Source organism: Scomber scombrus, chromosome 20 (genome assembly GCF_963691925.1).
Source record: "Scomber scombrus chromosome 20, fScoSco1.1, whole genome shotgun sequence".
NCBI classification, from domain to species: Eukaryota; Metazoa; Chordata; class Actinopteri; order Scombriformes; family Scombridae; genus Scomber; species Scomber scombrus.
In genome coordinates this window covers 21,236,382-21,262,591 of record NC_084989.1, presented here as the reverse complement: position 1 = coordinate 21,262,591, position 26,210 = coordinate 21,236,382, and the positions used below count along the sequence as shown (strand labels likewise).

The 26,210-nt window shown below is 38.2% G+C and overlaps 1 protein-coding gene across 1 annotated transcript in view; it reads right to left on the bottom strand.

The window, feature by feature from the left end:
• asap1b (ArfGAP with SH3 domain, ankyrin repeat and PH domain 1b) overlaps window positions 1-21,436 on the bottom strand; it is a gene marked incomplete in the record, with an annotated part of 78,567 nt that extends 57,131 nt beyond the window's left edge. Inside the window, 1 exon segment of the mRNA XM_062441805.1 lies at window positions 20,518-21,436. Within this exon segment, the coding sequence (XP_062297789.1) occupies window positions 20,518-20,643 (126 nt within the window).
• Window positions 21,437-26,210: the final 4,774 nt, after the last annotated feature.

Below are 26,210 nucleotides of genomic sequence, written 5' to 3'. Positions count from 1 at the left end.
AATACAAACGATAAGGACATCCAACTTCTCAGAAATGCTCAGATGCTAAGTATGTGCTGGAGGAAGGAAACAGGAAACGGGCACAATTATCAAAAGGACTACCCACCACCACTACCACCACTACTACCCCCATTGAGCCAAAACACAGGGCAGTTTTAGAGTGGCCAGATCATCAGTTTCTTTATATATATATATATTTAACTTCTGCTCCTTTTCCAGACTATAAAAGATACACTCTCACTGTGTATATTAAAGCCAATAAAACTATTCTGACCAGTCTTTCCTCTAGTTGTGTCAGAGTGAAGGAGTCATAGAAAAGATAAGTCAGTTTGTCTGTCTGTCTGTCGTTCTGTCGTTCGTTCGGTCGGTCGAGTCTATGTGGCATGACTCAAGCAGGAAGGGTGGGGAGCCGTTTTCATTGGCAGGAAACAAATGCACATCCCTTTCTCTGGGCCTGCAGCCGTAGAGAGAGGGCTTCGGCTCTGCGAGAAGGAATGGGAAAAATGAGAGGATGTAACATTTCCAAAAGCAGCTGGGGTCAGATGGCCTATTTCTCACACACACACACACACACACACACACACACACACACACACAGACAGACATAGACACACACACACGCAGACACACACACGCAGACACAGTGCTGAAAGAAGAGTGCGATCGACTGCCTGCCGGTGGTTTTTGGTTTTGGTTAAGAGGTGCATCAGGAAGACCGCATGACTGATGTAGTGTATCAGACGCATGGCGAATAAAATGAGATTACATCTTTTTTCCTTTTTGTTTGAAGTACTTTCGAAGTTAAGGATCCCAAATATCAATCAATATGAGAACAAAAGAGCTTCAAAAGGTTCCTTAACTAACATTTTTACCTTCTTATACTCAAAATGAACCAAATATTTTGCAGAGGCATCGTAGATTTCTTCATCAAAAACAGCAATTTAGCAATCACTTGACCTCAAGCTGACATTTTCGCAATTTGAAGCCCATTTTAGTCCATTTTAGTTTTTTGGGGGTTTTGCAAAAAAACCTGCTTACATTTCCTAAACCATCCACAATGATGGACGACGGTGTCACGAGTCAGAGACTGGCATTTGCAGCCGTCGCTTTGCCCGCAGGCTAAAAGCTTAAAATGGAAAAAGAACAAACCAGTGATTTCCACGTTTTACCCTCTTAACTCTATTTAATGCACATTGGACACAATCCTCTGAAGCGTAAACGTGTTTTTAAGAGAAATCTCTGACTTTTCAGGGAACAATTCTGTATAAAAATGAACTTAGAGAGAACTGAAACTTGGCAGAGTGAACAATGAGCTGGCATTATGTTTGTTTTTTTACATTATTGTTGTTTAGGAAGGAACCAATGCCACTGGAGCTTCTGTTTGCTTTGAGTTTTAATGCAAAAAACCTGTCAAGTTATCTAATTTCTATGTTTCTAAGGGCTTTTTTTACAATCCAACTACATCTTATCACTTTTACCTTCAATGATACAGGTGCATGCTTTATTCTGCAATCACAAAGGTACAACTTATTGGTGATAACTACTTCAGGATAGGCTGCAATTGAATGAGATCTGCAACAAAAGGCTCTACTACAAACCTTAAATTAAAAAAAATCAATTCACCCAGCCAATCCAAATATATTTAAACACCATTACGCATCGGAAATGAAGAGAAATATAATATAATACATGATATTTTAATTAAATTGCACTGCCTTCTCTGATGCGTTGTCTTTTCTGCAGCCAGCTCTCAACTCCCTTATGTGGCAACCTCCCATTAGCACTTGAATGTCCCACAAGGAAGTCCAAACCGCAGTGAAATTTTGACAGTCGCTCTCGGCTGCATCGCTGTGTGCTGATTATGTTACACTTTGACAAAGTATAATGTGACCTAAATCACTCAGCGTGATGAATTAGCAAAAAATTCAGGAAAAAATGTGAGAGCTCTGCAAGCCAAGTTTCATTTTGCATTTAAATGAAGTTTTTAGAAGCTGCTAAAAACCTTCAGGATGCTTTAGTGAATGATTGCTGATGATATGAACTACACACCAATATGTGGAATAGTTTATGGGCTAAAATATGCAAGTAAGCTTGTTTAATGTGATTTTTGTTAACATTTCCTCTTAGTTTCCTCTTTGTTTTCATTGTAATACCCCACCTTCCATTTCCTGTTTTAGCCATTTTACTACTACTATAGTGACTTTATTTTATTATCTTTTATTTTATTTGGGTATTCTGAATTTTTATCATTTTTTATCCTACCTCTGGTGTTTCCTAAATGCAGTTTTGTGAGTTAGTATTGAGTCATTATTTATTTTAATTTATTATTTTGTTTTTTTAAATGTATTTATTTATTATATTTTACAAATTTTTCATTTTATTTGGGTATTCAGAATTTTTTTACATTTTTTTCCTACCTCAGGTGTTATTATTGAGTCATTATGTATTTTGATTTTATTATTATTTATTTTTTAAGTCATTTTTTTTTTGTGTGTGTGTTAGTTAGTTTGGGTTTTTAACTGTCATGACAATTTCTAAGAATGACAATGATCACAAGTGGGCAGTCGGGCATTAACCAATGGTTCCTCATTCTGTTGAATTACAAATGTGTGAAAAGATAGATTTTACACTGGCAGTTTATGCTACATATCCGTTCAAATTAGTTTACTGCATACTTAAAATCATGACCTACAAATAGAGAAGTCAGAGGTAGCTGCTTTTTGTGTGTATTAATGCTGCTGCTCAGCCGTGTGCTCCTCTGTGGTGAGTTTTTGCGGCTGCACGGTGGACGAAGCTGCAAAGAAGCTAGCTGTTTCTGCAGCAGATCTTTAGACACTCAGCGTAGGAAATAACACGCATGCATGTGGCCGGCGCAACACTGTACCACGCATGCAGCAGTGTTACATTCGCACCTTATTTGGCAGCTGCCCCCACTCCACCGCCACCACTGTTGTGACGCTTTTTGCTCTCACTGCTCACTCAGCCTGCCTCGTGTTTCGAGCATCGAGCATGTTTTCACAATCACGCCCACGCCGGTGCTCACCTCGCATCAAACGAGGCAGCTTTACCTTTATGTGTATTGTGTTTATCAGTCAGGAAGTCATTATTCATGTGAAACAGCTGTTAAATTGTTCTGAGGCGCTTTTATTAACGGCCATCGGAGGGAGAAAAGTGGGTGGGGAGCTCACAGCTGATGAGAGAAAAATGGCAGCTAGCATCCTCTTTCTGCAGGAAACAAACGGCAGCTGAGCAACAACAAAAAAAAAGGGGTTTGTTTCAAATCTGAAATACAAAACTGAGAAAACCACCATCCATCGGGGGCTGACACTCTTTGATGCCAATTTCTCTGTCAGTTCTCACTATGAGTCATCATTTAGTCAAAGTGAAACGGGTGGTTGTTGCTTCACCCTAAAATAAAAAAACACCAGGCGCATTATGTGAAGATGTTGTGCAATATGCAAATGTCCGAATTGAATTGTAATATTGGATTTCCTCAAATAAAATAAACCTTTAGAAATGACTTGATGGATCATCTGTATCTAGAAAACCACATAAATTCACTCCAACTCACATCCAGTAACAACAGCTACGTTACTGCAGTGTTGTCTGTTACTAAAACGTTAAATCAACTTCATCTATTTACCTTTCTTAATCAATTTATTGACCATAATGAATCATTTTAGAGCTACACCTAATATCACACAGGAATAGACAAAACAATGTGTGACTGGAAAGTTCAGAAAGTGGTTTGTTCCCCCGCAAACCTCAAAAATGTGAAACTGCTCCACCTAAAGTGAAAGATCGATGATGAGAGCTCGAGACAAGAAACCACGAAAGAATCAGGAGCAGCACGAGGTTCACGGAGAAGTTCTTCTGGAGCTTTTTGATCACAAAACAAGATTGTTCTTCATCAGCTGACAAAGAGATGTTAAAATGTCCATCTGTTGAGCTTCTTATCTACATTACTGATCTTTATAAAGGTCATTCTCAAGCATGCAAACAGCAGAAATATTCAGCAAAACATTAATTTTAAACGTCCAACTGCCGAGGAAGATCATGTGATACGATCGAAAGCTCTGCTGAATGGATCTTATTGTGAATTCTTTGACTTGCTTGTTGTCTTTTTTTTTTTTTTTTTTTTTTTTTTTTTTTTTACATAAACTCAGATGACAAACTCATGATTTAATGTATTCTTTAAAAAAGTGAAGCTGCTTCAATACAAGGTCAGCCAAAATATGGCCGACTTTAAACACTTCAAATACTTTAAATGTTTGAGTGCTGATTGTTTATAACGTAGTAAAAGAGAAATACTACACTAGAAAGTAGAAGAGCGGGCCTGTCTTTTGTCTTCTGTAACAGACCATCAATGTGAAGCTCAAAGAAGAAGAAAAAAACTAAAATAAACTTCTTCAAGTATTCTTCTTCTTCTTCTTCTTCTTTTTTATCACTAATCTTTATCTTGTCACCGATCAGCTGATAAGCCCGTCAGCTGCCGTCCAACCAACCAACCCCCGCCACCACCACCAGCGTTGTAAATCTGCAGGGCACGCGGCCAAAGAATGTGCTCCTTGGTAAACATGCTCGATCACAAGAAACATACTTTTTTTTTTCTTTTCTAGCCTCTAGGAGTGCAACACACACACACACACACACACACACACACACACACACACACACACACACACACACACACACACACACACAGAGAGAGAGAGAGCGGTCATGAGTCCTTGACCAAAGTCACAGGCGGCGGATTCTGCAGCAGGGCGCTTTACAGCATTCCTCCAAGTCTTTTTTTTTTTTTTCTCTTTCTGCAGACGAGTCTCAGATTTCACAGTGTGTGGGAGTGTGTGTGTGTGTGTGTGTGTGTGTGTGTGTGTGTGTGTGTGTGTGTGTGTGTGTGTGTGTGTGTGTGTGTGTGTGTGTGTGTGTGTGTGTGTGTGTGAGAGAGAGAGAGAGAGACCAGCTACAAAAAAAAAAAAAAAACCCACAGGTGTATCCACTCCCCCATCGGCCATTTGGACATTCAGACATTTGAGCAACCGGACACACACAAAGAGGAGCAGAAACACCGGTGAGCTTTTATAGTGTGGGCTGCTTGTGCACATTCACACTCTGATTTCTGTGCTGTGAAAGAGGCAGTGACAGATGCTTTTGTTTTGACTGTTGCTGTCAAAGAGGTTGGAAAAAGGAAGTGATGCAACACTTTAAAAGTTAGAGAGAAAACAACTCGTCTCATTTTTTTGGGTCTTAAGAGGACTGTCAGTGGGTATTTTTTTCTTCTTGCGGGCTTGAATGACCTCAGCAGGAACTAGCTCTGGAAAGGGTAGCGTTCAAATTCTGCATTTGAAAAGCTGCATCAATTGTTTAGCCGCGGTGCAGACGTCTACACACACACACACACACACACACACACACACACACACACACACACACACACACACATAGGCATGGTCCAGAGAGCCAAACACCATCAAAGCTCACAGACAGAGAGATGCACTGTTGTTTACCCCTCCGGCTAGAACAAGACAGCCGGCCGTCACAGGACAACGCTGCCTCCTGGTTCTGCAGGGAGGGACGTTCCTTCGGGATAACAATGTTACCACTGCGCTGATATAATCACAGAAGAAGAAAACGAAGGAGGCACAAAAGATGAACAAAGGAGGATGAATGAAGGGGGCGAGATCTGTGCTTCTTTCACTTTTCATTTCAGCTGCAATAATAAAAGACATGAAACAACTGAAAGAAAGAAAAAAAGAAAAAAAGAGAGAAGGCATATAAAAGGCTGGGTGATATCATCAAGACCAACTGTCACATATTTGACTGGTGCTTTTAATGTAATATTTTATGCAAACAAGGGGCTGGATAGAAGAGTAAATACTCTTTAGATTCATGCCGACTATATTTGCATTGACTGCTCTGCGTTAACACCTATTTGTAACTCCCACACGTATTAAACCCCACACAATAGCTTTCTATTAAGTTACACAAATCAGCCCCCGTTAACACCTTGGAGTTTAAATGCGTCAAGGTGATCGGATTACAATTGAATAACGTTTGACCACATAAAAGGATGACGCATTGAATCCACACATAACAACTATGTGGGTGGAAATTCGTCATTTGTGTGCAGCTGTTCGAAACTATCGAGGTATTGGTGGACTGAGTCAAAACTAGACCAAATGTCGGCTTTGTCCCTCGCTTCAAAAAAGCAAATAAGAGTCCAGAGTAATACAAAGTCAAAAGAGTCAGAAACAAGAGCGCTATGCCAGTGCCAGTGATTAGTTGCAGACTGTTAAATGAATCTATTAATCTGGTTTTGATACTTTATTAATTGTTTGGAGTCATTTTTTTAAGAAGAAAGTTTCCAAATTCTCTGGTTACAGCATCTTCTACAATGAATTAGATTAGATTAATTCAAAACCTAGGTGTTGTGGACTGTCACTTAATGGTCACCATGGCAACAGACTTTTTGTGGACCAAACAACGAATCATGTAATCGTGAAAATAATTAGATTAAACTTGTATTAAACTCTACACAATAGCTTCCTATTAGGTTTACATATCAGCTCCTTTTTACATGTTGCGTTAAAGTGCGTTTGGGTGATCGGATTGCCATTGGATAGCGCCTGACCACACAAAAAAGATGACACATTGAATCCACATACAACAATGAAGTGGGTGTAAATTAGGGCTGGGTATCGGTACAATCGATACAAACTAGTATTGAAACGTCTCCCGTCAAACGATACCTGCAATCGATCCTTTTTTGCACCCAGAGCTATAAAATATGACAATTTGTACGGACTTGCTCGCAGCCAATCAATGCAAACCATCTTCCATTTTAACACAACATGTGATTGGTCCACTGCCACAGCAGCTACGACCCGTCTGTGGTGGGGAAGTCGTGGTGAATTTGAGTTAGCGCTCTTAGCAGTTCAGCAGCCAAGATGCAGCTTAAACGCTCGAAAGTGTGTCTACTGTAATTGGGTATTGAATGAAGTACTCAGTTGGTATCGGTATCGCTTTAAGAATACATGGATTGGTACTGGTATCATCATTTTTTAAACGATACCAAGCCCTAGTTGAACTAATTTGCGTTTACCCTCACCCTAACCCATTAGCCAGTTAGCGAGCTAAAGCACAAGCAAGAAAGCAGCAAGCGGCTATTTGAGACATTTGTGAATCAAGTCAAGACGAGACCAAGTGTCCGCTTCTTCGCTTCAGAAAGTTAGTAGTAAGTAAGTAAAAGTTCGTACTAATAGTGCAGCAATTTTTGTTGTGTTGTTTTGTTTGATGAATGCACCGGAGACACATATTAACACCAAGTGTAAATATATATCATTACATCATACCTAGATACAATCTGAAACCAGACGTTAGTAATTCTGCAGTATATACTTGTCTATTCTGTGTACTTCCCCTTTGTATCATTCATTCATATGTATATATATATATACTTCTATAAGCAGAGTGATGCTGTCATTGTTAGATGTTAAACTGCATGTCATTGTCCTGTTACACACTGAAGAACAATGAATAAAACATAATATAAATGTTGTATGATGGCTTTTTGTAATCATCGTAGACTGTTGTTGCATTTTGACTGCTTGGTAGAAACTGTAGCTCACATTATTCTCTATTATCTGACATTTTATAGACTAAACTGACAGATTGATCAGTAATCAAATTAAGCATGTATGTTGTTGTAGCTCTACGGTGGATGTCCATAATATAATCTGCAGGATTGAAGCGAAAAAGCAATAACAACCGTGATGCCTCGATGTTTAAACCACCAAGTAAACCATTGGTTGGATTTGCGTTGGAGTATAAAAGCAGTCATGTGCTTCTGATATCACTGAGTGAGATAACCTTTAAAAAATGCAGTTATTACTCTTTTTTTAACAAGTTGGGAGGACAAGATGAAACGTGGTATGTTTGATACTTGGAACAATCTGCGAAAGGCCTTAAAATTAGATTCTACAGGTGTTTAAAAGCCTTATTTCAGACCTTGTTTTTATTGATTGGTGATGTTTTTAACTTCACTGTAATCGTATCTGTTTACTTGAGTTCATTCATCACTTTATTTTCTTCTATTTACCTACTTAATATTGTTTTGCATTGTTGTTGTTGCTTCTCGGCACCATTGTTAATGACGATTCCTCCTCAATGGTCTATGGAGGTAAAATAAAGGTGAATAAATGTTCAATGTACGCCGAAGTGATACATCCCAACACACGAGCGTCACAGACCGATGATACGTTTAATAAAAGAGCATCCAAATTATGTGTGTTTCCTATAGATCTCCCTCTATAAACATGGACAAACCACCGAGCCTTTTTTCTAATTTGTTCCCCGCCTCCCGCAGCAGGAGGTGACACCGTGTTGTGTTGCTTGTTTGTCGGCTTGTTTGCCGTCTGTGGCTGAAATCTGATAATCGGTCTGTGGGCCACAGCTGTTGGCCTACCTTCCTGCCACAGCTGCACAGCGTATATCATCAAGGGCTAATAGCTGGCAGCGGATTAGCCTCCGGCCAGACTCGGCTCTGGCACTCTGATCCCACCCCCCACCCCACACCCCCAACGCACCCTCCCTCCCCCCCGCTTGCTCTTCCCTAGATTTAGGTGATGAAGAGTGGGTCAGTGTTCACATCTGTCGGCAGCTTTCCTCCTCGCGCTGATACATCGACAGCCATTTTAATCTGTATCTACCAGTGTGATACATACAGCTTCATGACACTTGAGGAAATCTCTACCATAAGCCATAAGTTATTCTGACAATTCATCAAATAATGGATAAGAATAGTGTTTGTTTAAGATTAAAAAGCATGTTTTAAATTACCAAATACAGCTTTCCTTATTGTTATGCCAATGGTTCGTTCCCTTCTTAAGACTGTAACCAGCAACTATTAATTACAATCTCAGATATCAAACATTGCTGACAGCTACTCTTATTGAAAGGAGCAATTTAAGTGTCAAAAATAAGAAAAAACACAAGTGCAAAGTCGACTGCTGGCAGCCACATTTAAAGGATATGACTGGAGATTTTCCATATCTGTCTTATCGTCAGCTAAATCTCATGTGCAGCGCCAAACATTACAATTCATTGATCATATTCAGAAGTATTGTGCGTGTATCCAAAGCCTGAAAACCACTAAAAACATGTCAATTACACTGAATGACACGTTCCTTTGTTCCTAAAGATTACTGTCATGTCAGCTTGTTTAATAAATGGCTTCAAAGACGAGTAACAGCAATCACATTTTCAGTCTCCGCAGAGTAGTTCTGTGTACTGCAGACTCCACTGAGCTTCATATCAAAACCTCTCAACTTTATACTAAAGTTATTTACAATGTACAATGTAATACAAGGTGAAAAGAGTCAGAAAAACAGCTATACACTGGTTACTGATACCTGGTTTCACTTGGTAATGAACTACAGCTGCAGCGATTAATCGATTAGTTGCCAACTAAGTATTTTGATTATCAGTTAATCATTTGAAGTAATTTTTAAGACGATTTCCAAATTCTCTGGTTCCAACTGCTGTGAATATTGAGTTAAAGTTAACATTTTCTGGTTTTCTTTTGTCCTCTATGATAATAAATTTAAGATCTCGAGACATTTTTCACCATTTTCTATCATTTCGTGGACCAAATAACGATTCGAATCAAGAAAATAACATGATAGACTAATCGATAAAGAACAAAATCATTAGTTGCAGCCCTATAATGAACATTACAAGTATCTAACACAATAAAACAGCTAATTTAGGCTTAATTTCCATTTAGCTGGTGTGACTACATGAGTATAAATGTCTGAGAATAATGACTAAAAGCTCCCATGTCAGAAAATATCTGTGTCAGTTTTTCCTTTTCTTCTCATTCTGCTGACATGACATTAAGTTAGTTTAAGCTAGTAGGGTTTACCATTGGTAAAGACTAAACTTTTTGTTAGCACACAGTTCCCAATATCCATTTTAACTTCCTACCTCTTCTTTAAACTCAATGAACAGCATCACCTGACTACTGTTAGTAATAGTTTCATGTATTATAGAATATAAACTGTGGTATTGAACCAGTTTATTCAGTGTTTCAGCTGCATTAATGAGGAAGTATTGTAGTATAAAAATTATATGCTTGGCTCTTCATTTAAAGCAACAGTTTGTTAATAAAAGTCAGTTTTGCTGCGTCACTGCTAACGGATGAAACTGATTCATGGTAGAAGCAAGTGATTAAAATGTTATCTCCAAAAAGTCAAACTTCATTAACAGGAAATCAAAGGAAACACAAACATCACAGTGTTAGTGACGCTGTTTAATTACCAAATGATCTCTGGGAAATGGCAACGACCGCTCGGTTAACACTTAAAAAAATGTCAAAATCAAAGATTGAGGACTTTACAGATGACTTTTATTACTGGAACAAGATGTCATGTGAGGAACGGTACCAAGGGACAAGAAAACCCTCCCATTCTCCCAACAACCGTATGATTCAGTGGGTTTAGTGACACAGGGGACAAATGATGATGAATAAAAAGCCACAACTTCATTAATAATTGAATCTGACACAGCTGCTGCTCCTCGGTTGCAAATGTTGCAGAGTGAAGCCTTAAATAGCCGGCACTCAGTTTTGTTATGTAAAGCAGAGTCTGATAAAAACTCCTCTCTCTCTCTCTCTCTCTCTCTCTCTTTCTCTACATCTTCTTTTGAATTATTCATAGTCTTTGCCTCGTTTTCTGGCAGTTTCGGGGGGGGGGGAGAGTTTCTAAAAGCAGCCCCAAAAATATCAAACTGAATCAAGCAAGGACACGGAGAGAAAAAGAAAGATAAAAGTAAAAAGCAAACTAATAATCTGATCCATTTGCAGGATCTATTAGTGGTTCAAATTTAAACCTACAATACAGCAAAATATAACAATTTTAGTCTTTTTAATCCTGCAAAATACTCAAAATACTTTAAGAACGTGGTACAAAAAGTGTTAATTTAAGTATACGTCATTCCCCAACATTAGCATCATTAGCTTTAACAAATAAAACACTGAAATTAAACTTCAACCCTTTATTATGATTTGCAGGTAGTTTCCAGTCAAACGAGGTAAATAATAGAATAGAAACAATTAATCTAAATTTAATTGAAATCAAACTATTTTCAAATGCAGGAAACACAATATTTGTTAAAAGGTGAAATGTGAGTCAAAACATTTTCAAAATCGTTGCACCCTAAAAGCCACATTGGATCAACTGAAGGAACGAACTCTTGTGAATGTGGTTAGCGTCGGGGTTAAGATTGAGGCTAGGTTACGGCTAAGTTACATTAGGTTAGGTTAAGTTTTAAGGTTAAAGTTACATTAGGTTAGGTAAAGTTTTAAGGTTAAAGTTACGTTAGGTTAGGTAAAGGGTTAGGTTAGGTTAGGTTAGATTAGAGCAAGGTTAAGGTTAGGGTAGGTTTGGTTAGGTTAAGGTTAAAGTCCACGTTACGTTAGGCCTGTAGGCTAAATTAGGTTAGGTTAAGGTTAGATTAGGTAAAGGCTAAGGCTAGGTTAGGCTAGGTTAGGTAAAAGCTAAGGCTGAGGCTGGGCTAGGTTAAGTCAGGTTAAGGTATGGTAAGGTTAAGGTCCAGGTTATGTTAGGCCTATAGGCTAAGCTAGTTAATGGTGAAGGTATGGTTAGGTTAAGGTCTTGGTTACGTTAAGCTTATAGGTTAGGCTAGGCTAGGTTAGGTAAAGGTTAAGGTAAGGTAAGGTTAGGTTAGGGAAAGGTACGATTAAGGTCCAGGTTATGTTAGGCCTATAGGCTAAGCTAAGCTAGGCTAGGTTTGGTTAAGTTAAGTTTAAGGTAAATGGAGGTTAAGGTCCAGGTTTACAGGCTAGGTTAGGTTAAGGTCCAGGTTATGTTAGGCGTATAGGCTAAGCTAAGCTAGGCTAGGTTCCGTTAAGTTAAGGTTAATGTAAGTTATGGTTAAGGTCCAGGTTATGTTAGGCCTATAGACTAGGTAAGGTTAGGTTAAGGTCTTGGTTACGTTAGGCTTATAGGTTAGGCTAGGCTAGGTTAAGTAAAGGTTAGGTTAGGGTCCAGGTTATGTTAGGCCTATAGGCTAAGCTACGCTAGGCTAGGTTTGGCTAAATTAAGGTTAATGTAAGTTAAGGTTAAGGTCCAGGATATGTTAGGCCTATAGGTTAGGTTAGGGGTTATGTTAGATCAGGCTCGTCCAAACTATTCCATAAAGGGGAATAGTTGCCTGCAGGTTTTTGTTCCAACCGATCAAGAACACATGATTCAACCTATCAGCTGTCTGAGCCTGAGATCAGTCAGTAAATGAGTCAAGCCTGGTGTTCTCACTGAAAACCTGCAGCCACATGAACCCTTTATGGAGTAGTTTGGACGTCCCTGGGTTAGATTAAGGTTAGATTAAGGTTAAGTTTACACACACAATAAAGAAACACAACACGTGCAAATCTTACTAGAGTTTTGCAAGTCGTCCCTCCAGCTGATCCAATCTACAACTAAACAACTTGAAGCGAATATAAACCACAGATAGTGAGTCTGTTTTACTGTTTGTGGAGATTCTCAGTCATAGTTTATTATATCAGATGTTGTTTTATTATCCAATTAGCCTCTCAATCTGAAGATAAACACCACTTTTGTGAATAAACAAACAAACAAAAAGCAGATATATTTAAACATGCCCCACTGATATATTATTATAAACACTATTTTGTTGTTTACTTTGAGCATTTTTCCACTAAAACCCGTCATGTGACTCCGTAAAAGTCTTAAAAAAACCCATTGAAGGCATTTCTTATCTGTAATAAAGAAGGAGGAGGCCGCTGGGTCTGCGCCATCGCCTCTTGGCTCTCATTTTGAACCATTCCTGCACTTTTAATAAGTGGAGTATGCACGTTCACAATGCTGCTGTTGTATTTTAGTGTCTTTTTACAACATTATTATTTACCTATCGGACTATCAAGGACTTAATGGAGACAATTTTGGCAGAGAACGACACCCTGAAACCTCCACTTACTGATAATAATAGTAATAATAGTATCAGTGATGATTTCATGCTTCTCCTTTTTCTTGTTTTAACCACACTTCAACACCACATATGCATTTCTCTATTCTGCAGTCAGATTAAATGTGCATCCTGTCAAAGATGCTCTTGTGGCATCCTCGTACACATGATAATAAAAAAACACAAAATACAGACAATATGCATCGAAATATAGTAAAGGAGGTGAAGAATAAGACTGCTGCACAGTTTAAAATATGCAGAGAGAGAGAGAGAGAGAGAGATGCATTCATGAGATTATAACTTCTTATCCAAAAAAAACAAATAAAACCCCAAATATATCTAAGTGTCATCTTTTTATGAGCTAATAAAAGCAGCCTGTGGTTATTAGATGTGTGACAATGCATGTTTTAACAAATCAAATGGTTTTATTTAAGGGTATATTTATCTGCAGAGGAAAACTTCACCCTTCAGTTCATTTGAAAAATTCAAAAATCACCAAATTTGGGAAATAAATTGGGATTTTTAAAAAAGTTTTATAATAAAAAAAAACTCCACAGGGCTCCTTTAAAAAAAGACAAATTTTTTCCAGAACACCAATAAAATATAAACAATCATGAGATATTTTTTTTAAAAGAGTAGCAGGAATGTAAATTTGCTCTTGCCAATAATATTTAACTTTTTTTACAATGTGAGAATAAACAAATGACGACTTCAGGCAATCTCAGTCCAGTGCAGTACTATGCAGTAGCTTAGTTTTTTTTTTTTTGGTATTTTTTCCACATACAGGAAAGCATCAGCAGTCTTTAAATTGTACTAGTCTGACATGCTTGAATTGAATAGGCCGTTATATAAAAGTAAAAAAAAAGGAGATATAAAAGGCCTCTCTGCCTATTAGGTCAGGCTCAGCCATGCTTGAATAGAGCGACTGTGAAAAGTCAACATTTTTTCTGGTCCGGCCCATGTGATGTGGTGTGAGAGGCATGCTCAAAGGAATGCCGATGCAGTAAGGGTTTCCCTTGTATCGCTGCTATGGCTCTCTGTGGTTGAGGAAAAGCAAACCCAATGACGCAAAGTAACATCTGTGGGGTAGAGGAAGGGGAGAGACAATACAATACATAACCTCCGCCCATGCCCCCCCCCAACACCACCTCCTTCTCCTCCTTCACCCAGGAGAGTAGCAAGTGCCTGCTGCTAATGTTCGTTTTCATACAAAGCAAACGTCAGATTTTCTGTTTTTTCTGCAGCTGGATGGAAAATTATTGAGTTTGCTTTTCTTTTCTTTGGTGTTTGGAAAGGAAGGTGCATTTTACATGTAGTTAACATGTAGTTTATGTCAAATACATTAAAGATATGTTGATATATTTGAAGAAAAAGTTAACTATTACATGCCTGCCTATCTGATTATTAATATAATGGCGACGTGAAGTAAAAACTTTCATCAGTTTCTTGGTATTTTAACTTTGTGTCAACACACAGCGTCACATGACCGCTGCCAAAGCTGCACGAATGATACGGAAGTTACTATCTGACTTGTTAAAGGTTATAAAGAGGTGATAGAGTAAAGAAAAAAAGAGCTAAGCTTTGGCTGTTTGTTGGGATTTATAAAGATTGTATTGTTTCCTGCAGCTGGATGGAAAGTTATTGTGTTTGCTCTTCTTTTCTTAGTTATTTTGGGAGGAAAGGTGCATTTTACATGTAGTTAACATGTACTTTATGTCAAATAAATTAAAGATATGTTGATATATTTGAAGATAAGGTTAACTATTACATACCTGCCTATCTGATTATTAATATAATGGCGACATGAAGTAAACTTTTTGATCAGTTTCTGGCATTTTTACTTTGTGTCTCTTCTTGTTTTTTCCACTTTATCTTAACACAGCGTCACATGACTGCTGCCAAAGCTTTGTGCATCATATAGAAGTTACTATCTGACATAAAAAGGCTTAAAAAGGCTTAGAAAGGTCATAAAAAGGTGAATGTGATCATAAAAAAAAGAGTAAAACATTTGTTATTTGTTGGGATTTATAAAGATTTTCTGTTTTTCTGCAGCTGGATGAAAAATAATTGTGTTTGCTCTTCTTTTTTTGGGTTGGTTTGGAAAGAAAAGTGAATTTTTCATGTAGTTTATGTCAAAAAGATTAAAGATATGTTGATATTTTTGAAGAGGTGGTTAACTATTACATACCTGCCCATTTCAGTACCAATACAGCTGCTACGTGAAGTAAAAACTTTGATCAGTTTTTGGCTTTTTCACTTTGTGTCTCTTCTTGTTTTTTCCACTTTATCAACACACAGCGTCACATGACCGCTGCCAAAGCTCCATGAATTATACGGAAGTTACTGTCTGACTTTTTAAAGGTGATAAAAAGGTGATTTTTTTGACATTTGCTGTTTGTTGGAATCTATATATTTTCAGCAACCTCCACTATTTCAGAAATGATGTGGCTCAGGAGGTAGAGGTACAGCGGTCGTCCTCCAATTGGAAGATTGGCGGTTCGGGCAAGACACTTAACCCCAAATTGCTCCTGTTGCTATGCCAACGGTGTATGAATGTGTATGAATGATAAGCTTCCTCTGATGAGCAGGTTGGCACCCTGCCATCAGTGTATGAATGGGTGTGAATGTAGCTGAAAGTGCTTTGAGTGGTCGAAAAGACTAGAAAGGCGTTATATAAGATATATTTATATAACCAACAGAAATTTAATAAATGTCAATTTTGGTTTTTTTTGTCTCTATAGGTGGCGATGTCTATAAGTCGGACTATTAGCGGGATTGGCATGAAAATTGGTGCAAATATTCATCGTCTCTGGAGGATAAATTGTCGAAACTTTGCTGATTCCATCACGTTTCCTCTCATGCCATAAAGTCAAAATTTGTTTATGACCAAGTATCAGCTGTAGCTTGTGTTTGCGCTAACATATCAATCAATTAATCAGATTTGAGTCATTTTTTTAAAAGAAAAATTATGAAGTTCTGTGGTTTCATCTCCATAAATGTGAATATTTCAGGTTTCTTTAGTTGTCTATGATAATAAACTGAATATCTTTGGCTCCTGCACTGTTTAGTCTGGACATGTGAGGTTGCATCTTGTGCTTTAGGGAAACACAGATCAACATTTTTCACCATTTTCTGACATCTAAATGTTGTTTCCAGGTAGCAAAGACTCAACAGCTGCGATGCTCATGACACACTTCATTACAAAAGTCTTGGATGCAACCAACAACAGGCTCAGATAATACATATTTTGCAATTTTTTTTTTTAAAGTTAGGCAGTAGTATGAGGCCAAAAAGTGTCAGATTTGTTTTGCTGGTTACACTTGGGGGGGAAAAAGGGCCAAGAGGTCATGAAACCATCAACAAATCCTGCCTTCGTAGCCATAATTTCTTTGGCCAATTTTATTGTAGTTTATGGCGAATAAAGAGGTCTGATTAAGAAGAATTAAGAAGCCATTATAAGGCAGTAAATGTCAGTAGCTGAGATATGTGGCTTCATCCAGGCTGACTTCGCTAGTCGACCAAAAATGCTAAATATTTTCTTGCTTTTCGCTGCTTTAAGTCTAAATTTAAGACTTTTTGTAACCAATTCTTAGGTTTTACACTGTTTGTGGAAAATGCAGACATTTACTTTACCTTACTTTGTTAATTTTATGCACATTGCACATTTATATACATTTACTGTATACAGTATTTTATTTCATTCATTTGATCACTTTCTCCTTCAAGCTGCTACTTTTTCCCACTGTACTGCCATGTCAATTTCTCCCAAGGGGGGATCAATACAGTTACATCATATCTTATCTTATTTACCATCAAATAATAATAGTTTTAACCTTCATCTCCACACATCTGAACAGACAACTAGTGTAAATAAGCACCGAATTTAGGAGCTCGAACGTCGAATGTCACCAACAGATAAAAAGTGAGACCTGAGCTCCACACACAGATTTCAAGGAACATTTAGTGCAAAAAAAATGGCCACAAAAGATGTCACCAAAAACCCCCCCAGATATATTCATCAATTTCCGCTCTTCTACCCACACACACACAATACACACACACACATAGACACACACACACGGACAATCCCACCATCTCTTTATCCAGGAAGGCTATTTTTAAAAGACTTCTCTATCTCTTCACCTCTGCTGCTCATCGGGTTTTCATATTTCTGCACTGATCCAAACGTAAACAATAAACATCTTTGAGTGCCGCCGCAGGGAAGGAGAGAGAGAGAGAGAGAGAGAGAGAGAGAGAGAGAGAGAGAGAGAGAGAGAGAGAGAAGTTACAGGGTGGAGGCTGGTGAGTCATGAATACTTTTGTGTCATTACCGCAGGGATCAATAATTGATTTGTGTGGCGCTGAATAAAAAAAACCGATACCATGCTCTTTCTTTGTGTGTGAAGCACGCAATAATGACAACTTCCACCACCTCCACACACAAACACACAAACACACACACACACACATCCTCAGGTTACAGTATTAAATATTCACGCTGTACCTTTGCATAATTTACCTTGTCAACATATCTCGGAAATGACTCAGAGAAAAAGAAAAAAAAAAGGAGGGTTTTAAGTTTAACTTTGAGGACAGGAACTCGTAGAGCTCAGCAGAAATCCGAGACATTTATAAACTTATTCTTCTTCAGGCAAAGAGACGCCGAAAGGCAAAATTTCACTCCTCTCTCTCTCTCTCTCTCTCTCTCTCTCTCTCTCTCTCTGCAGCGGCTCCACTGGGATGCATGATGCAAGTGAATCCCTGCATGTCTCTGCAGAGATCAAACAGGGTAGCTAATTTTATATTAAACACACACTAATCTAACAGTATTTGTGGCTTTGGGCTGGCTTGCCTGTGTGTGTATGTGTGTGTGTGCCTGTGTGTGTGTGTGTGTGTGTGTGTGTGTGTGTGTGTGTGTGTGTGTGTGTGTTTAAAAGGATGTATACCAGTTTGAGGCGCTCTCTCCTGCAGATTTATCCTCACCGACATGTTTTAAAAAGGAGCATCTTGCCTCTCTTTAAGGGGGGGGGGGGGGGGTTAAAACAGCAGAGGAGCATGTTGGATGTGCTTTGGTGCCAACATAATGGTCTTTCCCCTTGTCATGTGATCTCTCTCTGACTCTTTCTCTTTCTCTCTTTCTGTGCAAAAAAGAAAAGAAAAAAAATTCCAGAGCGGCTACTGAAGCCCGAGCGCACATGGCGCCCCCCCCCCCCCCCCCCAACCCCCCCAACAGATGTTTTTCGTTTAGTGCTGCAGTCTCTGGGTTCGGAGGCGCAGAGCCAGAGAGGTGATTCATGATGCGAGCCCTTTTCCTTGTTACAGTCAGCAGACAGAAAGAAAACTGAGAATAAACACAGACCGTGGCTCTGTTTTGGTTAAAAAAAACTAAAAAAAAAAAACTTCTATTATTCCGATTAGGGTTGGAAAAACTTGAAATATAACTACTGATGCTTTTTAATGACGTATTTTTAGGAGGGAAAAAGGCTGAATTTAACTATTTTACTCATGGAGGCACATAGATGATATTAAAAACGTCTTTTAATCAACACTTTCTGCACCGTTTGCACTCATTTTCTCACTCTACGCTGCTTCTGGTATCGTGCAAACCGGACGTCACACCTGTTAAATGCTCCATTAACCATAGATGTGATAGGCTGAGCACACTTTTTTGATCATGCAACCAAACTTTTTACCTATCATTTGGTGCCTTTTAAAGCAGTTTGCATTCATTTATGTGACGTATCAATCGCCGGTGCTACCGTTTTTTATCACCCAGGAGCTAAATCTGTTATAATAAACTAATAAAGGAAGGAAGTTGGAAGTTGGAAGTGATGTGAGAGCGCTGATTGTGAGTTGAAGTAGCTGTTGAGTGTGTCGAAAAGAGTGTTTTTTCTTTTCTTTTTAAAACAAACTCATCCTGCTCGGGGGAACTGCTGCAGTCGCTTAACTACAAATAAACTCAAAAGCATAAATGAGAAGTGATTTTTGGTCAATTTGTTTCTGCCCTACATAGCAGATTACACTGAACTAACACAGTGGAGCTGCGAGCCTGACAGGGTTGTGTGTGTGTGTGTTTTCTTTCAAATCCGCAGCTAAATGTGTTTTAAAGTGGTGGAAATGAGGTCACGTTTTGGCTCGAGCCGGGAACAGAGAAGGTGTGCGCCTCCCTGGTTTTGATGCTTCATTTAATCGCCAGTGATGATGATGATGATGGTGGTGGTGGTGGTGGTGGTGGTGATGTTGGGAGAGGAGGGGGAAGGAGGAGGGGGAGGCGTACATGTTAAAAAAACTCCACCTGCACGACCTGATTATACTCCACCTACATGATCATAGGTGACACGGCATGAAAAACCTCACAAGACGGCGAGAAGGCGGCCGTGTGTGTGCGTGTGTGTGTGTGTGCTGTAAATTCAGATTTAAGTGCGGCGGCGACGCTGAGGAATCTTTATAATCCTCCAAACAGCTAAATCCAGATCTGACTGCCGGTGACTAGAAGAAGAGGTCTCTCTCTCCTTGTGTGTGTCTCTCTCTCTCTCTCTCACACACACACACACACACATACATACATACATACATACATACACACACGCAATGCTACAGCCTGGCAGCATGCTCTGAAGCTGTGAGTTATGTAATAGTGAACACAGAGAGCTGCAGGCCTGAGTGCACATCCTCCTATTCCCTTGCACTCTTTTTCTACTCAAACCACCTACCCCCTCTCCATCCCCCCTTACGCCTCTTTCACTCCCCCCCCCCCCCCCCCCCTTCCACATCTTTTCTCCTCTGTTGTCACTCTATCCGGCAAGTAACACGCACAAGATGAGAGTTCACCTTCACACTAACACACACACACACACACACACACACACACACATTGTCCTAGGTCACATTTGGGGACATTACATAGACTTCCTTTCATTTCTAATGAGACTCACCTCAACTTATAACCCAAATATCAGCTTTCTCCCACTTAATTGCATGAGCCATCCCCAATTAATTTGCCTTAAGTCTAAAAAGATGTGTCCCCAAAAGTAGCCTACGACAGACCACACACACACACACACACACACACACACACACACACACACACACACACACACACACTCCCACACACATACACAATACAGCTATGAGTATGGACTGTGTGGAGAAATGTGCATTTTTTTGCACATTAAATGCATTTTTGTGGAGCTAAATAAGCAGCTTGCACATCAACAGGTGCTGTTATATGCATTTTTTAAATATATTTTAAAGATAATATAGTAGCAATAGGTTTTTAGTGGTGTCAAACATCACCTTAATGCATGCATAACTCATCTTGACCTTTGTATTTTAACCTGAACATGCCCAAGTGTTAGGTTATGTGTGGGAAAAGGGGGTGTAATATATAGGCTAGCTCCCTTTTAATAAAATATGATCCATTTAGTGGTGTTTGCTTAATGAGGCATCTTCCATCCATCCATTCATCCATCCATCCATCCATCCATCCATGCATCTCTCGGTGGCCCTTACCTCCTCCAGCACATTCACGGTGTTCCTGCAGCTCTGCAGTCGGGTGGTGAAGCTGGATGTTGTCGGGGAATTGTAATCCTCTGTCGTCTCCGAGAGAAACTCGGACACCGATATTTGATCCGGCATCCTTTAAACGAAGGGGGGGAAGAAGAATGCCCACGGGAGGGTCGGCGATAAATGCTCAGAAGGACAAAACCATGTACGATTGGGAAGGAAAGAAAAAAAAGATAGAAAGCATAGGAGAGAGAGTGTGAGAGAAAAGAGAGAGAGAGAGAGAGAGGAGGAGGAGGGGAGGTAGTCTAATGGATGATGGAAAGAGGGGAAAAGCTGATTTTTTTTCCTTGCAAAAAACAAAAAAACTATCGAGATGATTAAGACGTGTGACTTCTCCAATGACTTCACTGTTCCCCAGGGGCCACGGGAGGAGGGGGATTACCCTTAGATTTCTGCAGGCTGGTGTCCCCTTCTTCGGTGCGTCTATTCCTTGAGAGGATGCCTCTTTAAAAAAAAAAAAGCGACGCACTTATATAAATAGTGTCACTCTGCGTCTTCACTTAAACCTCGCAGGAAAAGGAAAAACCACCGTAAAGAATAGCGGACGCCCTCATTATTATGCTCTTACAGATGTTTCAATAAAAACGCCGCTTGTCGTCAAAACAGCGCGCCGTTACAAGCCTCTGGTTAAATGTTATCATAGTCCATGGTTTGTTGAGGTCGTCTGGAGCAGCCAGCGGGGTTTGGTCCTCTCCTCTTCGGCTCTAGTTGGTGTTTTTTCGCACGGTAAAACGCCGCCGTAGACAAACACTCGCCGCCACTCTTCTCCTGCCTCGGCCGCTGCTGGCTGGAGCTGAACACAGAGCCGAGTGTAGTCGAGCTCGCGCGAAGGAGAGGGTTCGGCTTCCGGTTGTGACTTTCAAAAGAAAAGCTCGACACATAAAATTCATGTTCTAAGCACAATTCAATGATCTTTTGTTGTTGTTGTCGTTGTTGTTGTTGTTGTCGTTGTTGTTATTAAACTTTTTATTTGAAGAAAAAATAGGTTATATATGTTGCTCTTAATGCTTATTCTAGTCTAGTTTTTATTTTATTTTTCTATTTTTCTTTACTTTGTTTTTATTTTATTTTTTTATTAGTGGGGGGGTTGTTTTTAATTGTGTTTTTTAATGTTTCCATGTTTTTACTATTATTGGGTTTTATCTTTATTTTTCAAAGTGTATGTTTTTATGTTTTTTTCTTTCCAATTCTTACTGTTAAATTTTTTTTTTTAATGTAAAGCACATTGAGTTGCCATTGGGTATGAAATGCACTATATAAATAAAGCTTCCTTGCCTTAAAATGAATTACAAAGAAAAAAATTGAGACCAATGCACACAAGATAAAATGTTTACAAAAAGTTTACTAAAAAAATTAGAGTAAAAACCCATTTGCCTTGTTACTGCTCACACTTTTTAAAACTGAAAAAAGGTGATACATGAATAAAAGTATTATTATAAAGAAGTAAAACTACTTAATTTAATGGATAAGAAAGAATACTGTTAGAATAAATATATTTGTAAACATTTAAAAAAATATCTAACAGAAATAGAGTGATATATATTCCTATTAAAGTACATTAAAGTACATGAGAAGTCTTTTTTCATCCCTGCAGGTGAAATATAAAACCAACCAGAATAATATGCGAATACATGTAAAGCTCTAACTGAGAATAGTATCATTGCTGAAACAAAGAAATAATCAATGATCTTTTTTAACCCTCACACATACTGTTTATTTTTAAGACTTTTCACATTATCCTTTCTTTCTTTTCTTTGAAGGTTGTTATTTTATTGAGTTTTCCTTGAATGCACATCAACATCAGTTTAACAAAGCACAATGGTGAATTTGGGTCTAAAGCATCTATTGTACAACAAGCAAATAGAGAGATAAGATGAGCTGTAATGTAAGAAAAAGTTGAAATATAAGACAAAACGTGAATTTAGCACAAAAATCAAGAAATAAGCCTACAAAAAAAGCAGAAAACAAGTCACACACACACACACACACACACACACACACACACACACACACACACACACACACACACACACACACACACACACACACAAATAAACAAGAGAGAAAAAAACAAACTGAAAAGTCTCTACCTAATGTCACAGTCAGTATCATTCACACATTAAAAGCAAGATGAAGATCTTAATGAAGTTTTCAGAGAGTTTATTATTCAGTTTTTACACAACATTACATTACCCTTACTTCAAATGGTTTTATTTTAACAGGTCTAATTTGCAACACCTGTCCTTATAGGAGGGCTTTTATGAAAGTAAGAGATTCAAATATTTTAAAAAGTAAAAGTAAAAAAGGAAGTAAACAAAGTACATCAACACAATAAATACAATACAGCACAGAATTACAAACACAAGCCAGTCAATCATGGTACATGGTAGTATAACATACACATACAGTACAAACTATAGTACAGTGAATTAACCAGGATTTTTTTAGTCTCTTGAAAGTGTGCAGCAAATTTCAAATGTTCAGGTAGAGAAAGATATTTGCTCCTTTCACAGAGAAAGCCGTCTGAGCAAAAAAGCGACTTGGCAGAAAGAGACTTTACAGTTTCCATTTAAAATACTTTAACAATATTGTGTGTGTTTTTCCTCCAAACAAGTTCAATTATCTTGCTAAAATCCTTAAAATGGCAACTACCCCCTCTCCCTCATTAAGAAAATGACTATGAATAAGCAAATATTTCACAAGTTTAACCGCTGGACATAAGACGTCTCCTACTTCACTGTAGAGTCCATTTTCAGTGTTTGTGCACTGGAAGCTTCAACTTTCCACATCACATTTGTGTCAGCTGAATATTCGACCATGACTGGCTTCTAAACTTGTTTTGATGTCTGAAAATCATGCTCGCTGGCCCACCCTTTAAAATTAGATTTACAGTAATCACAGAGAAACTTTCCCTTTTCTTGCGGATGGGTGTGAGATCTCAAACATTGAACTCAAGTGGAGCAGGGCAATATGGACAAAATCAAATATCACAATGTTTTTGACTAAATAACTTGATATTGATATTGCGATGACTATCAGTGCTTTCACAAAACATTTACACATTGAGATTTTAGATAAATAACCATCAGTAATGTGGATGTAATGACAACGTTAGTAAAGAAAACCCTTATGCCATATCATGCTATTATGATATCCAAAATATAAGATGATATTTAGTCTATTTCACAATATTGATATAATATTGATATATTGCCCGGCCCTAAACTGAAGGAATAAGAAGAAAAACCCTCTTTGTTTTTGAGTGAACAGCTTCTATCTTTAGTAACAGTATTGCCTAAGATGTTGTGGTTGAATGTCGAGTATTTTAAAATCACACTAAACCACCATGACTCCACAAAGTAGGGAAAAGTCCAGCATGTTATATACACATAGTCGCTTATTGCACCCACTTCCTGACCTACTGCAAGAGGGAGTTGTGTCTTTATTTGTTTATTTATTTAGTAAAATAGGATTGTAGTTGAAAGGCACTGTTTCTCTCTAAAAGCATGCATGCGTATATTGCATCTTAATTGTAGCGGAATAATAAATAATTACATACACAACAGGTATACTACTACTTTTAGTTCAACTATGACAATATGATAACAATATCAAACTATGTATATCATCACTCCACACCAATATTACTCTTCTACACAATGTTACTATTATTTTATTACATTTTTACTCCATAGTTTTTATTGCTTGTGTACTTATTATTATTTATTGTTCTTTATTCTTATTATTTATCCATTATGACTAATAAAGGATTATCTAATCTTATTTTACATTTGAATACATACAGTAGATACATACACGTATATGTTTTAAACTCTTCTTGTTGTTTATACTCTAATCTATTGCTTTTACTATTTTAAATGCATTTTTTGTTTTACTCTCTAGTCTTATGCTTTTGTAATGAGATGTAACAATTAAAAAAACTTAAACTTAAAATCTATTTGTTGTCATAATTTTAAAAAGCAGATGACTCATCATGCTAGAATTTTTTTGAAATTAATTTTGAAATTAAGAAAACCAGTTTCCAGTGCTTTCATATGCATTGACAGCAGCTTGACACATTTCTCTCCCACCCACCTCGCCTGGCTGACTAGGACGAAGACGCTCTCTGCGCATGCGCGATCTGGATTCTTGACTGCAGCGAGAGCAGCTCGACAGTTCAGGCCTGTAAATGAAACCAGCGGTTTACAGGCGAAAAAACACAGTAATGGCGAGTTTATTTATACTTTAAAGGACAAATAGCGGGGTATTTAAAGTGCAGAGTGATATTAGAAGAACAGGAGGCCATCTTAATAATGTAATTTGGTCATATGTGTCTTCAATAACCTACAGAACTGAGCACAGGCTGCAGTTGAAAACCTCAGTTGTCCTTGTAGTTTACCGTAATGGCACATAACGGTAGTTTTTACCGTAATGGCACATAACGGTAGTTTTTACCGTAATGACACATAAGGGTAGTTTTACCGTAATGACCCCTAAGGGTAGTTTTTGCCGTAATGACCCCTAGGGGTTGTTTTTACCGTAATGACACATAAGGGTTGTTTTTACCGTAATGACACATAAGGGTAGTTTTTACCGTAATGACACATAATGGTAGTTTTTACCGTAATGACACATAATGGTAGTTTTACCGTAATGACCCCTAAGGGTAGTTTTACCGCAATGACACATAATGGTAGTTTTTACCGTAATGACACATAATGGTAGTTTTACCGTAATGACCCCTAAGGGTAGTTTTACCGTAATTACCCTTAACAGTAGTTTTTACCGTAATGACACATAATGGTAGTTTTACCGTAATGACCCCTAAGGGTAGTTTTACCGTAATGACCCCTAAGGGTAGTTTTACCGTAATGACCCCTAAGGGTAGTTTTACCGTAATGACACATAAGGGTAGTTTTTACCGTAATGACCCCTAATGGTAGTTTTTAACGTAATGACACTTAACGGTAGTTTTTACCGTAATGACACATAACAATAGTTTTTACTGTAATGGTCCCTAACGGTAGTTTTGCCATTATTACACATAACAGTAGTTTTTACTGTAATGACACGTAACTGTAGTTTTTTACCGTAATAATACCTAACAATAGTTTTTACCGTAATGTCACACGCATCGCAACTATCACTAAAGTGGTTTGAACCCTGGGAATGTCTCTAAATTGACAATTTTACTACAATATCTCTCAGTTTATGTCTTTAAAGGGCAAATAGCGGGGTATTTACAGTCCAGAGTAATATCAGAAGAACAGGAGCCCATCTTAATAATGTAATTTGGTCATAACCTACAGAACTGAGCACAAGCTTTTAATCACTATGAGCTGAAAACCTGAGTCGTCCTTGTAGTTTACGTAATGCCGCCTAACCGAAGTTTTACCACAATGATACGAAACCATAGTTACTATCAATAAAGCGGCTTGAGGTGTTAGAAAGTATTTATATAGACAGTTTTACCACAATATCTCTCCGTATTATGTCTTTAAAAAGGACAGCAGTGAGTTTTGTTAGTGTCAATGTTTTAAAAGTTTGGTCTGAAAAGTTAATAATGACTAACCAAATGAATTATCCTGCAATGTATCACTACTTATTAACCTACATTCATTTTCCTAAACCAGTATAGA